The 18,346-nt window shown below is 39.8% G+C and overlaps 1 protein-coding gene across 11 annotated transcripts in view; it reads left to right on the forward strand.

Annotated features, from left to right (window-relative positions):
- The window catches only part of GPC5 (glypican 5), a 1,583,243-nt gene that overhangs the window by 365,128 nt on the left and 1,199,769 nt on the right, over positions 1–18,346 (forward strand). For 8 of the 11 annotated variants that reach the window (XM_086330176.1, XM_086330179.1, XM_086330178.1 and 5 more), the window contains exon 4: positions 2,636–2,769. In XM_086330176.1, the coding sequence (XP_086186302.1) occupies positions 2,636–2,769 (134 nt within the window). Of the gene's footprint in view, positions 1–2,635; positions 2,807–18,346 lie in introns of all 11 variants that reach the window. The other 3 variants (XR_015138295.1, XR_015138296.1, XR_015138297.1) reach the window with 1 other exon arrangement.

Below are 18,346 nucleotides of genomic sequence, written 5' to 3' on the forward strand. Positions count from 1 at the left end.
TGGTCCCATCACTTCATGGCAAATAAATGGGGAAACAGTGGAAACAATGAGAGACCTTATTTTTCTGGGCTCCAAAATCCCTGCAGATGGTGACACTGCAGCCATGAAATTAAAAGACACTTACTCCTTGGAAGGAAAGTTATGACCAACCTAGACAGCATATTAAAAAGCAGAGACATTACTTTGCAGACAAAGGTCCATCTTGTCAAAGCTATGTTTTTCCTGTAGTCATGTATGGATGTGAGAGTTGGACTATAAAGAAAGCTGAGCACTGAAGATTTGATGCTTTTGAGCTGTGGTGTTGGAGAAGACTCTTGAGAGTCCCTTGGACTGCAAGGAGATCCAACCAGTCCATCCTAAAGGAAATTAGCCCTGAATATTCATTGGAAGGACTGATACTGAAGGTGAAACTCCTTTGGTCAGCTGATGTGAAGAAGTGGCTCATTTGAAAAGACCCTGCTGCTGGGAAAGATTGAAAGCAGGAGGAGAAGGGGACAAGAGAGGATGAGATGGCTGGATGGCATCACCGGCTCAATGGACATGAGTTTGAGTAAACTCCAGGAGTTGGTGATGGAGAGGGAGGACTGGCATGCTGCAGACCATGGGATCAGAAAGAGCTGGACATGACTGAGTGACTGAACTGAACTGATGTATTTCAGAGTTTTGCTTACTATGAGGGGTGTGTGTGTGTGTGTGTGTGTGTATTCATGTATATTACATATAATATTTGTTTTACATTTTCAATTTCTTTGTTGAAATTCTCACTGTGTTCCTCTAGCCCTCTCCTCAGTTTGGTGTGCTTTTTTATGAATGTAACTTCAATCATTCTATTAAATAAATTACTTATCTTCATTTTATGAGAGGTTTTTGTTGTTGTTCTGGGGTTTTATCTTGTGCTTTCATTTGGAACATATTTCTCTGTCTTCTCATTTTGTTTGGCTTTTTTTGTTGTTGTTGTTTGTCTCTATAATTTAGGTGAAATAATTACCTCTCCTGCTCTTGAAGGTAATGTCTTGTCTGGGAGTGTCCCTATGCTGACCATGTGTGCCCAGTGGCTTTGGCAGGAGGCCTAAGACCAAACAAGCATGGGCAAGGGCTTTTTTCAGGGTTTTCTGAAGTTTTTGCATTGGCAGGGTGGGCTGGAACCTGTTAAGGCAAGGACTTGTTCTAAGGTACATGTGCATTTTGATGTAGGGGAGGATTTTATTCTTTCCTTCTAAATTGTCAGCTCTTTTAGATTAAATTTCTAATCTTTTATTTCCTACAACATCTAATACATGTTCTTTGCACATATTGAAACAAAATAATTATGGTTTAAATAAATGAGGTGAAGCATAACTACTTTAATGCTCATTAATGGAAATTTTTTTTAAAAATTTACACTTTAAGGGAACTTTAGAATAATTTATTCTAAGTTCTTCATATTACATATAAGAGAATCAAGTTCTATAAAGGTCTGTCACTGTTAACAAGATCTCAGCAATTAAGAGGCATATATTAAGACAAGAACCAAAGTCTCTTGATTCAGAGGCAATGCTTTTATGTATTTTTAACTATACTACTGTGCCTTTTTGAATGTAAAAGTTATCTTGTGAATCTTTTTTGATGCTTTACATGATAATGTGTCCAATTAATTACTTAATTTTCAGTGATAATTTCATAAGTTATATGAAGATCTTTGTTAGATAAGTAATATTAAAAAGTAAAATTTTCAGTTCTATAAATAATTTTTTAAAAGAAACCATGAATAACTCCCTTGAATGCAAACTAGAATGAGGAAGAAGATATATGACTATTACAAAATGAAATCTCATATAAGCATATTTATTGCCTTTTCTAAGAAAGATTTTAAGAAGAAAACTACCCTTAGAACTCACATAGAACTGGACCACATGTTCAATAGCAAATTACTTTATTAAGAAACTTAGTACAGGTATATGATTAGTCAATGATATGAATATAAACCATAAATAATACCTACTTTGGTTAAATAGTTTTATTTATACTAGCAGGCTAGTTTATTAATGCAGTTCTCTGATTTTGCATATATATTTTTATTCATGTATTTTGCATTTGAATACATTCAAACTGTATAAATGTGTATAGCATTAATTTATTATGATTCCATTTTATATAGATAATTTGATTCCCTCTACTTTAAAAATTGAGATCCAACCAGTCCATCCTAAAGGAGATCAGTCCTGGGTATTCATTGGAAGGACTGATGATGAAGCTGAAACTCCAATACTTTGGACACCTCATGCGAGGAGTTAACTCATTGGAAAAGACCCTGATGCTGGGAGGGATTGGGGGCAGGAGAAGAAGGGGATGACAGAGGATGAGATGGCTGGATGGCATCACTGCCTCGATAGACATGGGTTTGAGTGAACTCCGGAAGTTGGTGATGGACAGGGAGGACTGGCGTGCTGCTATTTATGGGGTTGCAAAGAGTTGGACATGACTAAGTGACTGAACTAACTAACAAACTTTAAAAATTAGCAAACTTTGTAAATCTTAAAGGTTAATACTGTGGTGTAAGTAAAACATGTCTTTGCTTTAAACTCTAGCAAACATTGCATTCTCAGAAAGACTGGAGCATGGTTTCTAACTGTCTTTAATATTTTCTATTTAAAAGGTAAATAAGATTTGTGGCCGTCCAGTCAGAACACCCACACAAAGCCCCCGTTGTTCTTTTGATGGAAGCAAAGAGAAGCATGGAATGAAGATCTCTATAAGAAACGGTGAAGAGACACTTGCCAACAGAAGAAAGTAAGACATTTGTTTTACAACCAGAAAGAGAAAGAAAGTAAGCCATTAATTTTACAAGAGAATAGAATGTTTTCAATTAAGTAGAACAAAATACACTAATGAAGAAACAAAAGATCAACATTAATTACCTTTAAAATTCAGCACTTCCTCCTATTCTGTTAACTAGGAAGACAGGTTCAACTCAGAAGACCAAAATACCTAAGATGAGGGATATTTTTTTATAGTGCAATATGGCTTGCCTTACACACATATGATCATGGTACACTTCAAATGTGGCCGGTGTACAGTGTTAGTACAGCAATCTGTAACACTTAGTCATCTTGCTTAATTGAAACTATGCCCATTGAATAGTAACTCCTTATTTCCCCCTCATTTCGATATTTGGCAAAACTAATACAATATTGTAAAGTTTAAAAATAAAATAAAATTAAAAAAAAATAAAAAGAAAAAAAAGAAAAAGTAAAAAAAAAACACAATATTGAGTTATATACTTCAGAGTTTATAAAGAAGGCAGATCTCATGGTAGGTAAGTGATCTTACCACAAAAAAAAAAAAAAAAAATTAAATGTGGCTAGTGTGACTGAGGATTGAATTTTTAATGTTACATAATTTCAATTAATTTTAGTTAAAGTTTTACATGTAACCCAACCAGTCCATTCTGAAGGAGATCAGCCCTGGGATTTCTTTGGAAGGAATGATGCTAAAGCTGAAACTCCAGTACTTTGGCCACCTCATGCGAAGAGTTGACTCATTGGAAAAGACTCTGATGCTGGGAGGGATTGGGGGCAGGAGGAGAAGGGGACAACAGAGGATGAGATGGCTGGGTGGCATCACTGACTCGATGGACATGAGTCTGAATGAACTCTGGGAGTTGGTGATGGACAGGGAGGCCTGGCATGCTGCAATTCAAGGGGTCGAAAAGAGTCGGACATGACTGAGCGACTGATCTGATCTGATCTGATCTGATCTGAATGACTACTATATTGGACAGAATGCAAGACAAAGAGTGTTCGTATAAATGATGTGACAAATGTTACTGAATGTTAGGTATCTGTTAAAAGAAAATAATGGCAATACATTTTATCTTGAATGCTGAAATTTCTATCTGTTGACTCAAAATTATAAGCATTGATTTAGTGGCTTGCTTCTGTAACTCACATTTCTATACTGTGCCCATTATTATTTCACTTGTTAAATTAAAGCCTTCATTAGTATCCTTTTGGTTAATTGGTGATTAAACTAAAAACTGTTTAATACTGGAGGAAACATTTGTTTTGGTATTCAATTGACCAGTACAATGGCAAATATTAGTTTCTAAGTAGTTTTTAATTGAACTGAAATTCAGAATTATGTGTTTGTTTATTAATTCAAACGATTATTTTTAACACTGCCTTTTGGAGAATTCAGTGTTTTACATAGATTTGGAGAAGGCAATGACACCGCACTCCAGTACTCTTGCCTAGAAAATCCCATGGATGGAGGAGCCTGGTAGGCTGCAGTCCATGGTGTCACTAAGAGTCGGACACGACTGAGCGACTTCACTTTCATTTTTCACTTTCATGCATTGGAGAAGAAAATGGCAACTCAGTGTTCTTGCCTGGAGAATCCTAGGGATGGGGGAGCCTGATGGGCTGCTGTCTATGGGGTCGAACAGAGTCGGACACGACTGAAGCGAGTTAGCAGCAGCAGCAGCACTCCCTATAATTTAAAATTGGTTTCTTTCCTTTTGGGATAGTGCTCTTACTTGCCTCATCCTCTCCTCAGTTGGGTTATAAGCAAGGGATAAAGAACTGAGCTATTGCTGGCTATGTGCTACAATAGCAATACAGTTAGTACAATGTTTGCATGTAAAGTAGCTGTGATTTTTTTTTGGGGTGGGGAGTAGTTTTCTTTTTTCAGTTTAAGCATTTATAGTGATCAGTAGTCATTTCTTGCATTTGAGAAATCGGTATGTGTTGGTTGAGCTTCCAGGTGGCTCAGTAGTAAAGAACCCACCTGCCAAGCAGAAGACACAGGTTCTATCCCTGGATTGAGAATAACCCCTGGAGAGGGAAATGACAACCCACTCCAGTATTCTTGCCTGGGAAATCCCATGGACAGGAGTCTGGTGGGCTACAATCCATGGGATTGCAAAGAGTTGAACACTACTTAACAGCTAAACCACCAGCACCACATGCTTTGGCTATGGTGGTTCTTATAGTAAAATCCACGTAAGGAAGATCTTAAGTTCCTAAAGGTTATGGCAGTTTCACCACCAAAGTGACCTTGATACTGGAAAACCAAGATAAAACCCAATACTTAACATGGTTTATTCCCTTGCAAACTAAGACCATGCAGGTGAAATGTTACAAAATGACTCAAGAGCAGTGAGGGGGCTTATCTAAATGGAAAGTTTTTTAAGAATCTGTCCTGGTCATTGAGTAGACCTCTATGTACCAGTCTTGCAAACTCTATTTCTATGCTCTTGACCAGTCAGTCACCATTAGCCATTTCCTGTGAATAAGCATAAGCTCATCATAGGTTAATTTCTTGAACAACCAGAGGTCCTGCACTTGAGCCTACTTAGCATTTGATTTTTACACATTTTTATTGCCACTCCTGAATGGAACTTAATTGCTGTGATAGTATATTTCTGCTTGAGGCCTATATACTGTGGAGACTGATTCATAAACAGGGGCTTCCCAGGTGGTGCTAGTGGTAAAGAACCTGCTTGCCAATGGGAGATACATAAGAGAAGTAGGTTTGATCCCTGGGTTGGGAAAATCCCTTGGAGGAGTGTGTGGCAACCCACTCCAGTATTCTTGCCTGGAGAATCCTGTGGACAGAGGAGCCTGATGGGCTATAGTTCACTGGATTGCAAGGAGTCCGACACAACTGCAGTGACTTAGCAGAGAGCAGCATCCATTAACTAGACCTGAATTTTATTTATCCTTTCTTATCGTAAGGTAGACTTTTTAAACCAAACAATGCAGAAGGCTGCAAATAAGAAAAGAGTTTATTTTGTTCTTAGGAATGGCAATTCCAGAGACACAGATTCAGGTGAAACTGTTGAAGGTGGGCAAAGAGTCAGGGGCTTATAAAGACAAAAGCCACCAAGGTTGTTAAAGTTGTCTGGAAATCATTATGATTGATTCTGATGAAAGAAAGGAAATATTTATTCTTAAGGGCTATTCAGGATTCAATTCTATTTTCGGGTTCAATCAGTGGATAGTCTGACATGAGTTATTTGGGGTAAGGATGAGATGAGTATCATTGGGCAGATATTTTGGGTGCCTGTATTAAGACAATATGTGGTCGAAGGTCAGATTCCATCGAGGCTGAAATATGCATACATCACACTTCCTCAGCAGACTCCTGGTTCCATTTTAGAAAGCTTTGTTGGAAATACCATTTTGATTTTCCTTTCACAACCTGAATTTTATTTACCTTTCATCAATTGATCTTTCCCCTTGAGGTCATAAATTTTGATTGAAGTAGATGGGGCAGCATAGGAATGGGTGTTTACTGAGTCCGGGCCACCTTCCAGGCATCTTGTGATTTTTCCATCTGCTTGAGCTTGATTTCCAGTAGATCACTTCCCCTTGATGTTATATTGCTTTAATACAAGCCTGATCTTACAGCCTGGCAGATCAGATAGCACTTAGCTCCTCATGCGCATCTCAGGTCGCAGAGTCACTTGCTGGCTTATGGTCAAATGTGCAGTTTCTGTCAGAGTCCAGTTGTAAACCAAACAGTTGACCAACATACTGAGTGACAGATCCACCAACCGATCAGTCAATCAACTAACCAAAAATAGTGTTCAAAAAAAGAAAAAATGACTTTACTCCAAAACTCTTGATGTCTATACTTTGATTTTTCTAATGCGGCTTTCAGGAGTCTCTGCAGAACATGTTTATTTGCTACCAATACTTCAGTTATCATTGAATAAATGAACTAGGTAGTCTAGACTCAACGTCTGAGCAGCTTGGTGATATTTTATAAATGCATTATAGCAGCATGCTATGTTGTAATATGTGTATAATATGTTTTCTCTAACATGCAAAGAGATCCAAAAATTTCTGTGCTTCTTCCTGTGCTCTAGGTTATCTGTGCAGAGATTTGCCTTTTAAATTAGAAGAATATCACAATTAGATTTAGACTACTAGACATTTAGAAACCCTGCTGAATTGTCAAGCACTCAAAATGTCAATATTTTCCCCATCAGAGTCATTCACTTGTCTACTAAGTTATCTAGGATAATGTGATCAATATTTGATTATCAGCTTGGTGTCCTGTAGGATGTCTGGATGATTGTGGCTCTTGTCTGTCATGGAGTGGGAGAATTGCCTTGAGGTCTAATAGTGACTGTTCTTGCCAGCTGAAAGTGAAATGTTTCTAATTGTCCTTACTAATTGGTAAGGAGAGAAGAGCATTTGTCAAATCATTAGCTGGATAGCAGGTGGCAGGACATGTTTTGATTTGCTCTAGCAGACAACACATGCAAAGGAGCATGTAATTGGAGTCACTGTCTGACTCTGGTTATGCTAATCCAACCTTTCTCCATGGCCACCCCATGCGCACAGACTGGCCGAGCAAGTGAAGTCAGTGGTGAGGTGTTAGGATCACGATTATTACACTTTTCCTGGCTTCATGACCCTAAACTGAGCAATTCCCTAAGCATATTGTGATAGTGTGAGATAAGGTAAGAAATATATATTTGTTCTTTGATACCATTTGTGACATAGAATTACTAAAATGCTTGGATCTTCCTAAGTGATGAAAGCAGAATGGTATTTTTTGTTCTCTTAATGAGGTGACTTTTGGACCCCACCTAAGTATGGGGGCTGGTTATCTGGAAAGTCAACATGTGATTAGAAGGTTGGAACTTTTAAAACACAAAGCTCTCTCTTTCTCTCTTTTTTATTTTTTTGGCTGAGCAGCATGTGGGATTTTAGTCCCTGACCAGGAATAGAACCCACACCCTCTGCAGTGGAAGTACAGAATCTTAGCCACTGGATGGAGCAGGGAAATTGCTGAAGGTTCAAACTTTTAGTCTCACTTTCCAGACTCTGGTGACGGGGAAGGGGTCAGGGGGTTGACTCAATTGCCAGTGTCCAATGAGTTAATCAATCACAGCTGTGTAATGAAGCCTCTGTAAAACCCCAAAGAAGGTGCTTTGGAGAGCATCCTGGCTGGTGAACACCTGGAACTGCTGGGGGAGTGGCCTGCCAGGAGAGAGTGAAATGAAGCTGTACGTTCCATCCTCCAGTACCTTGCCCTGTGTAGCTCTTCCATCTGGCTGTTCCAGAGCCATATCCTTTTATAATAAGCTGCTGACCTAGTAAGCAAACCATTTCTTGGAGTTCTGTGAGCTGCTCTAGAAAATTAATCAAATCCAAGAGGAGAGGAGGTCATGCAACACGTGATTTATAGCCAGTTGGTCAGAAGTACAGGTGACAACCTGGACTTGAGACTGCCATCTGAAGTGTGTGTGTATGTGTGTGTGATGGTAAGGGGGCACCATCTTAGAGGACTGAACTATTAATTTGTGGGATCTGATGCCATTTCTGAGTATATAGTGTCAGAATTGAGGTGGATTTTCAGACACCCTGCTGCTGTGGAAAAATCACTTTTGCTGCTGTGGAGTCCCCTACTTCCTCTCTACCAATTGGTATCCTCTCTTATACCAATTCTCTACTGTAATTGGTATCAGAACCAGTACAGATATAACAGTCCTTTGTTTTACTACTTCTGTACAAGAGGTAGTTTTAGGGACTTCAGTTTTGCCCTTGCTCCATGAGTTGAGGAACCAGTGTGGGGACTGTGTGTCTTCTAAAAACATATTCTGAAGTGTGAAATAGACAAACTTCTGTGGACTCACTTGGCCCAATGTGAGCCTAAAATTTAAACTCCCTTGACCTCTGTAAGCCCCAGTCAGATGGAGAGAGTAGAATGGCATTCTGGGTCTTTAGGATTATAGTTAACTGACAGCTGGTATGTATTCCTGGGAAGCAAAAAGGCTACAGGTCCCCTAAGGGAAGACATGAAGGAAGATTTATGCTATTTAAAGGTTGGACTTGTGCAGGGATCTTTTCAGGAGAACCCAGCCTTACTATTACTATAGTGAAGGTATGTGGAGGCTGAGATGAGGCTTAGGATGGCCATTTTTTGTGTTAAATAAAGTGACATTTTTTAATTTTTAATTTCCAAGGATTTTTTTTTTCTTGTACTGTCTTTTTTTGTTAATTCACATCCCACTGTTATTTCATGGGTGAGCTAGTTTCTTATTGCTCATATGTTAACAAGTAAAGTTTAATTATATAAGTTAACTAATACAAACTAATATAGTTTTAAAATTTTAATCATTTCCTACAATTCTGTTTTTCTGTCTTCTCTGAATTTCCTTTTCTTCTGTTTGTTCAGTTTCCTACAAGATTCCTTTGAAAATTTAATTTATCCATTTGTAGGAGTTTCTTTTTATGTTTTGTATATTGTATATTAGTTTTAAACTGTGAAAACATGTTCTATCTAAGATGATATTTTAGTTAAATGTAAGAAAATGAGTTTATGGGTAATTTAGTCTAAAGTGATCTTTGTTAAAAATTCTTAAGTTTACAAAATATGTTTTCTTGTATAAAAATGTCTTTCCTGCATCAATTGAAAAATATATATTGTTTTTCATACTAGCACTATAGTTTAGTTTCTCACATTAATATATGCAGAGACTACATCTTTATATATGCCATATATGATGTAAAGTTACAACTTAAGTTTTCAATTCTGAGGCAGATTTCAAGGGATGCTCTAAAACAATCTATCATTTTCCTTTTCTCGCTAATTTTTTAAAAAGATTTATACTCATTCAAAGTTCCCAAAGATAGATACACTGACCTGTTTTAAGCTCTCTATGAAATTGCTGTTTCCTTTTTTTTTCTATTTTTTCTTTTGCTCTTAAAGATTTTGTTAATCTTGTGAGCTCTCTTATTTGCTCTTTTACAAAATTTTCTTAGATGTTTGTGGAATTTATTTTTTCAAATACATTTTCTAATCTTGAGTTTTGATGAAAGTTATATTGAATACGAAGACTGATTCAGTCAAAGATATGTTTATAATGCTGTATATGGCTGCTTTTTTATACTCCATTTCTAATGGTCAGTCTGTTCATGGGACTGGGTTGTCTCTGTGGGTCATCATATGGTGCCCTGGTACAGCCATTCTGCTAAGAAGCTTGCTGTACCTGGTGAAACTCATATACACTAGAGTCCACCTTCTTAGGAGGTATCCCTGGGAAACTTGCTTATATCTGATATAGTTTGTAAAATGCAGCAGTGTCTTTGACACTGTTTTACCATGTAAATGAAAATAAACACTATTTTATTTACTAAAACCTTAAAACTGTTTTTATATATAAAGAAGTCATGCTGCTGTTGCTGCTAAGTCACCTCAGTCGTGTCTGATTCTTTGTGACCCCATGGACTGTAGCCCACCAAGCTCCTCTGTCCTTGGAAATCTACAGGCAAGAATACTGGAGCAGTTGCCATGCCCTCCTCCAGGGGATCTTCCCAACCCAGGGACTGAAGCCATGTTTCCTATGGCTCCTGCACTGCACGCATATTCTTAACTGCTGAGCCACAAGAGAAGTCCTAAATAAGACATCAGATCAGATCAGATCAGATCAGTCGCTCAGTCGTGTCCAACTCTTTGCGACCCCATGAATCGCAGCAAGCCAGGCCTCCCTGTCCATCACCAACTCCCCGGAGTTCACCCAGACCCACGTCCATTGAGTCAGTGATGCCATCCAGCCATCTCATCCTCTGTCGTCCCCTTCTCCTCCTGCCCCCAATCCCTCCCAGCATCAGAGGCTTTTCCAAAGAGTCAACTCTTCGCATGAGGTGGCCAAAGTACTGGAGTTTCAGCTTTAGCATCATTCCTTCCAAAGCACACCCAGGGCTGATCTCCTTCAGAATGGACTGGTTGGATCTCCTTGCAGTCCAAGGGACTCTCAAGAGTCTTCTCCAACACCACAGTTCAAAAGCATCAATTCTTCAGCGCTCAGCCTTCTTCACAGTTCAACTCTCACATCCATACATGACCACAGGAAAAATCATAGCCTTGACTAGATGAACCTTTGTTGGCAAAGTAATGTCTCTGCTTTGGAATATGCTATCTAGGTTGGTCATAACTTTCCTTTCAAGGAGTAGCGTCTTTTAATTTCATGGCTGCAGTCACCATCTGCAGTGATTTTGGAGCCCCAAAAAATAAAGTCTGACACTGTTTCCCCATCTATTTCCCATGAAGTGGTGGGACCGGGTGCCATGATCTTCGTTTTCTGAATGTTGAGCTTTAAGCCAACCTTTTCACTCTCCACTTTCACTTTCATCAAGAGGCTTTTGAGTTCCTCTTCACTTTCTGCCATAAGGGTGGTGTCATCTGCATATCTGAGGTTATTGAGATTTCTCCCAGCAATCTTGAGTCCAGCTTGTGTTTCTTTCAGTCCAGCGTTTCTCATGATATACTCTGCATATAAGTTAAATAAACCGGGTGACAATATACAGCCTTGACGTACTCCTTTTCCTATTTGGAACCAGTCTGTTGTTCCATGTCCAGTTCTAACTGTTGCTTCCTGACCTGCATACAAATTTCTCAAGAGGCAGGTCAGGTGGTCTGGTATTCCCATCTCTTTCAGAATTTTCCACAGTTTATTGTGATCCACACAGTCAAAGGCTTTGGCATAGTCAATAAAGCAGAAATAGATGTTTTTCTGGAACTCTCCTTGCTTTTTCCATGATCCAGCGGATGTTGGCAATTTGATCTCTGGTTCCTCTGCCTTTTCTAAAACCAGCTTGAACATCAGGAAGTTCACGGTTCACATATTGCTCAAGCCTGGCTTGGAGAATTTTAAGCATTACTTTACTAGCATGTGAGATGAGTGCAATTGTGTGGTAATTTGAGCATTCTTTGGCATTGCCTTTCTTTGGGATTGGAATGAAAACTGACCTTTTCTAGTCCTGTGGCCACTGCTGAGTTTTCCAAATTTGCTGGCATATTGAGTGCAGCACTTTCACAGCATCATCTTTCAGGATTTGAAATAGCTCAACTGGAATTCCATCACCTCCACTAGCTTTGTTCGTAGTGATGCTTTCTAAGGCCCACTTGACTTCATATTCCAGGATGCTCTCATCTTTTAAAATTACATTGTTATAATTTAGACTTAGTTTCTTTATTGGCATATCTTATAATAAAATTTTGTTGTTTAAAATTATGGTAGATTTATGGCACAGGATTTAAAACATGTATATTTTGAGGTCTTTGTGGCAGAGTAAGAGTTTAATTTATATATTTTCCATTATTCAAACAATTCTTTTGAGGTTATATTCATATAACCATTTTTGACATAACTAATTTGATCTCTTTGAGGTGAGGTAGCCAACAGTATTTACTAAACAATGATTAAGATTTTGTTTTTTAAGTGGGATGTTTTGGCCAAGGCTTGATAGGCCCTGTGAGATCTTGACCCCATGGCTCTCCAGCCTCCTACAGGCAAGTTCTCAGCATCCTCTGCCCCCAGGTGACAGGCTGCCATCAGGCCTCAGGTTTGCAGATTGGCCCTTGTGCCCTTGGGCTTCCCAGGCAGTGCTAGTTGTAAGGAATCTGATGGCCAGTGCAGGAGATGTAGGAGCCACGAGTTCAATCACCAGTGAGTGATTGAGTGGGGAAGATCCCATGGAGAAGGGCATGGCAACCCACTCCAGTATCCTTGCCTGGAGAAACCCATGGACAGAGGAGCCTGGCTGGCTACAGTCCATGGGGTTGCACAGAGTTGGCTGTGACTGAAGAGACTTAGCACATTTAGTCCATGGTGTCAAAAACCAAACTCTGTACTGAATTAAGAAAAAAAGGCAGAAAGTTGAGTTTATTACAAGAATTGCATCCTGCAAAACTGGAAACTCAAGGCTATGGGAGCAGTGAGTTCTGAGTTGCTAACAGACTAGAGGATTTTATGGATAAATATGGAGATTATTTGTTTTTTTCAGCTAATTGGTTGCCTACTGGTCTTCTTTCTTATTTGGATTAGGGTAACTGAATTAGGGGAGCAGGAAGTTCAGAGACAGCATAAAAAGACTTGGTGTTTGAGGGATTGGCTAGTGTTCTCTGCCAATTCATGAAACGAGCTGTCAATTCCTGTAAGATTAGGTTAAGTTTCCTTTATACATCTGCATTGACCATCTCTGTTTTGTTCTTGACATAAATGACTCAATATTAGGTTGGTTCTACAGCGTTTTACTAGAGAAGGCAATGGCACCCCACTCCAGTACTCTTGCCTGGAAAATCCCATGGAAGGAGGAGCCTGGTAGGCTGCAGTCCATGGGGTTGCTAAAAGCTGGACACGACTGAGCGACTTTACTTTCATTTTTCTCTTTCATGTATCGGAGAAGGAAATGGCAACCCACTCCAGTGTTCTTGCCTGGAGAATCCCAGGGATGGCAGAGCCTGGTGGGCTGCCGTCTGTAGGGTCGCACAGAGTCGGACATGGCTGAAGTGACTTAGCAGCAGCAGCAGCACAGCGTTTTACATTGACATGTAATATACTGAAGTAATAGTTGGGTTTAAGGCTACCATCTTTTTATCTGTTTTCCCTTTACACTATGTTTTTCTTTATTCCTTCTTTCTTTCCTTCTTTTTTTTTTTGGTAAACATGTACCTTCTTGTCTTGGTTATTTTCTCTCTTTAAAAATTCATTTATTTTTAAATGGAGGATCATTGCTTTACAATATTGTGTTGCTTTCTCTTGTTTTCTTTTGAGTTTAGCTGGTATTTATTGTTTCTTGTCTTCATAGCTTTTTAGATTTGTGTTTGTTTATTCTGCTTTTAATGGTTGTCATAGGGATCACAATATGCACTTTTAATTTTTACCTTCTACTTTAAATGAAAAGTTTTACCATTTCGTTGAACGATCTAAGCACCTCAGCAGTTTCACTTCATTACTCTCTTACTGTGGCTTCCCTTGTAGCTCAGTTGGTAAAGAATCTGCCTGCAATGCAGGAGACCCGGGTTCGATCCTGGGGTTTGGAAGATCCCCTGGAGAAGGAAATAGCATCCCACTCCAGTATCCTTGCCTGGAAAATCTCATGGACAGAGGAGCCTGGTGGGCTGCAGTCAATGGGGTCACAAAAAGTTGGACACGACTGAGCGACTAACATTTACTCTCTTACTAGGATTTGTGCTATTTTTGTCAACAAATCTTATTTCTACCAACATTTTAACAACCACCAAGGCCTTTTGTTATTTAGTCTTTGAGTGGTCAATGTTGTGCTGTGCTTAGTCACTCAGTCATGTCTGACTTTGTGAACACATGGACTGTAGCCCACTGACTCTGTCCATGTGGATTCTCCAGGCCAGAATACTAGAGTGGATAGCTGTTCCCTTCTCCAGGGCATCTTCCCAACCCAGGAATTGAACACAGGTCTCCCACATTGCAGGTGGATTCTTTACCATCTGAGCCACCAGGGAAGCCCAAGAATACTGGAGTGGGTGGCCTATCTATTCTCCAGTGGATCTTTCCAATCCAGGAATTGAACTGGAGTCTCCTGCATTACAGGCAGATTCTTTACCCTCTGAGCTACCAGGGAAGCCCTAAAAGTAGTCAATATTTACATGTAATTACTCACATATTCTTTCTGGTACTTTTTTTTTTTTTTAAGTTCCATAAGTTCATCCAGAATTGTTTTGCTTCAGCCTGAGTACTCATTTCTCATTGCTTATTACTAGTGATGAATTCTCTCAGCCATTGTTTGAACCTACCTTCATTTTTCAAGAATATTTTCACTAGGTCTAGATCTTCAAGTTGTTGCCAGCTACATTTTTAAAACTGTAAATGTCCAAGCCATGATTACATTTATGACATGGTACTCCATTAAGTAGCATGAAGGCTTTGATGGAAACATCTAATGTGAAAGGTAACTAAGGCCGTGAATGTTGCTGGTGCCCTGCTCGCATCCCTTTGCCTGGTCACTTTACCTGCTTCTTGGCCACTGTGTCCTGGCTGCTGATAATGCACAGCTGCCTTATTATCTGGGGTATTTCCCTCAACACATATGAGCCTTCTTTATTGGTTATGTATTGCTACCTAACCAATCATTCCAAACTTAGTGGCTTAAAGCAACATAAGCATTTATTACATAACTTTCTGTGGGTCAACAATTTGGGAGCTGCTTAACTGGGATTTTGGCTCAGGGTCTCTGGAGATTGCTTTCAAGAAGTCAGTCTGAAGGCTTGAGTGGGACTGGAGTGATTATCTCCCAAGAGAGCTCACTCACACATAGCTATTGGCAGGAGGCTTCATTTTTTTAAAAATATATTTATTTATTTTAGGCTGTGCTGAGTCTTCATTGCTGACCAGGCTTTTCTCTAGCTGTTGGAAGCCTACTCTCTGGTGGTGCAAGGGCTTCTCATTGCAGTGACTTCTCTTGATGAGGAGCACAGGATCTAGAGCCACGGGCTCAATAGTGGTGCTACCCGGACTTAATTGTTTTGCAGCATGTGGAATCATCCTGGATCAAGGATCGAACTTGTGTCTTCTGCATTGGCAGGCAAATTCTTTACCACTGAGCCACTACTTGGTTTTTTGTCACAATGACTTCTGCACAGAACCGCTTCAGTTTTCTCACCATTTTGTGGCTGGTTTCCCTCAGTGCAAGCAATCTAAGAGAAAGTAAGGCAGAAGCTGCTGAGTCTTTTATGATCTAGCCTCCAAGTCCCACATGGTCATTTTTGGAATATTCTAAAGGTTCTACGTCCAACGTAAGAGAAACCCAAGTAAGATGGTAGGTGTTGCGAGAGGGCATCAGAGGGCAGAAACACTGAAACCATAATCACAGAAAACTAGTCAATCTGATCATACAGACCATACCCTTGTCTAACTCAAGGAAACAAGCCATGCCATATGGGGCCACCCAAGATGGACGGGTCATGGTGGAGAGGTCTGACAGAATGTGGTCCACTGGAGAACGGAATGGCAAACCACTTCAGTATTCTTGCCTTGAGAACCCCATGAACACTATAAGAAGGCAAAATGATAGGACACTGAAAGAGAAACTCCCCTGGTTGTTAGGTGCCCAATATATGCTACTGGATATCAGTAGAGAAATAACTCCAGAAAGAATGAAGGGATGGAGCCAAAGCAAAAACAATACCCAGTTGTGGTTGTGACTGATGATAGAAGCAAGGTCCGATGCTGTACAGAGCAGTATTGCATAGGAATGTGGAATGTTAGGTCCATGAATCAAGGCAAATTGGAAATGGTCAAACAGGAGATGGCAAGAGTGAACGTCCACATTCTAGGAATCAGTGAACTAAAATGGACTGGAATGGGCGAATTGAAGAATGGTGCTATGCTATGCTATGCTAAGTCGCTTCAGTCATGTCCGACTCTGTGCGACCCCATAGACGGTAGCCCACCAGGCTCCCCGGTCCCTGGGATTCTCCAGGCAAGAACACTGGAGTGGGTTGCCATTTCCTTCTCCAATGCATAAAAGTGAAGAGTGAAAGTGAAGTCGCTGAGTCATGTCCGACTCCTAGTGACCCCATGGACTGCAGCCTACCAGGCTCCACCGTCCCTGGGATTCTCCAGGCAAGAACACTGGAGTGGGTTGCCATTTCCTTCTCCAACATGACTACTATAAAAACTATAGCTTTGACTATATGGACCTTTGTTGGCAAAGTGATGTCTCTGGTTTTGAATATGTTGTCTAGGTTGGTAGTAGCTTTTCTTCCAAGGAGCAAGCATCTTAATTTCATGGCTGCAGTTACCATTTGCAGTGATCTCAGAACCCAAGAAAATAAAGTCTATCACTGTTTCCATTTTCCCCATCTTTTTGCCATGAATTGATGGGACCAGATGCCCTGATTTTTGTTTTTTGAATGTTGAATTTTAAGCCAGTTTTTTCATTCTCTTCTTTAACCTTCATCAAGAGGCTCTTTAGTTTCTCTTCATTTTCTGCAATGGCAGAATAGCCAAAATGCAGAATAAGTGTGAACTAAGGCAGAAGTGACAGACTTTATTTTCTTGGGCTCCAAATCACTGTGGATGGTTGAAAGGTTGTTGCTGACCCATGCAAAGATGCCGGGATTCTTGGCCTCCGGAGGAGAAGAATTCAATCTGGGGCCAGAGATGAGGATTGATCGCTCAGAGCTTTTGTGTAATAAAGTTTTATTAAAGTATAAAGGAGATAGAGAAAGTTTCTGACATAGATATCAGAAGTGGGTAGAAAGAGTACCCGTTTGCTAGTGTTAGCAATGGAGTTATATTCTCTCCAATGAATCCAAAGAATGTCTGGAGGTTGTAAAACCTCACCAGACCTACTCCCATAATTTAATTTTAAAATAACAGGATTAGTCAGAAGGTTTAATCCAGAGACTGTCCTCAGGCAGGATACATTGTTATATAATCCTAAGGAATGTAGAAGAAAAAGAATTTATCCTTTCTTCCTCCTTGAGAATTCCAGACCTCTGTCTCCTTGGGGACCCCTAGACTTCTTATCAACCTGCCTATGAAATGACTCTCTCATGGTGACTGCAGTCACAAAATTGAAAGGCAAAGTTTGCTCCTTGGGAGAAAAGGTATGACAAAAGTAGACAGCATATTCAAAAGCAGAGACGTCAGTTTGCTGACAAAGGTCCATATAGTCAAATCTATGGCTTTTCCAGTAGTCATGTACAGGTGTAAGAGTTGGACCATAAAGAAGGTTGAGCACCAAAGAATTGATGTTTTCAAACTGTGTTGTTGAAGAAGACTCCTGAGAGTCCCTTGGACAGCAAGGAGATGAAAACAGTCAATCCTAAAGGAAATCAATCCTGAATATTCATTGAAAGGACTGATGCTGAAGCTCAAGTTCCAATACCTTGGCCACCTGATGTGAAGAACTGACTCATTTGAAAAGACCCTGATGCTGGGAAAGATTGAAGGCAGGAGGAGAAGAGGACAACAGAGAATGAAATGATTGGATAGCATCACTGACTCCATGGACATGAGTTTGAGCAAACTAAGGGAAATAATGAAGGACCCGGAAGCCTTGAGTGCTGTAGTCCATGGGGTCACAACTAGCTGGATATGACTTAGTAAGTGAACAACAACAACAAGGAAGAAGTATCCTCACCTGTCCTAAATACTGATATTTCTCTCTATAGTCCTAAGTTCTAACTTTTTTCTTTTTTTCCTTCCTCTTCTTCCTCTGAATTCCTACAGAACCTTTCTGTTAAAAGCACTGCCTTCTTGTTCTGTTTGTAACATTTGAAGAAGGAAATTGACTTATTAAAGTCTGTCTCTGGATCTCTGTGCTAAGCTTGTTGATTGAGTCTGGAAAAAGAGGAGCTAAACTACAGTTTATAATTGTTATTATTTTTTTTTTATCACATTTTGGAGATGCATTTTGTTGGTCAAAAATTCATTTGGGTGTTTCCAAACCTGAATGAACTTTTTGGCCAACCCAATACTTATTTAGGCTACCCAGTGTTTCCCATGTATGTAGTGTGCAAGTAATGAGCTAATTGGAGACTTGGAATGATTGATACATACCAGTTCTGGAGGTCTCTGAAAGTT

This window comes from Bos grunniens, chromosome 12, assembly GCF_055505025.1.
Source record: "Bos grunniens cultivar Pamir isolate PY7600 chromosome 12, Bosgru_T2T1.0, whole genome shotgun sequence".
NCBI classification, from domain to species: domain Eukaryota; kingdom Metazoa; phylum Chordata; class Mammalia; order Artiodactyla; family Bovidae; genus Bos; species Bos grunniens.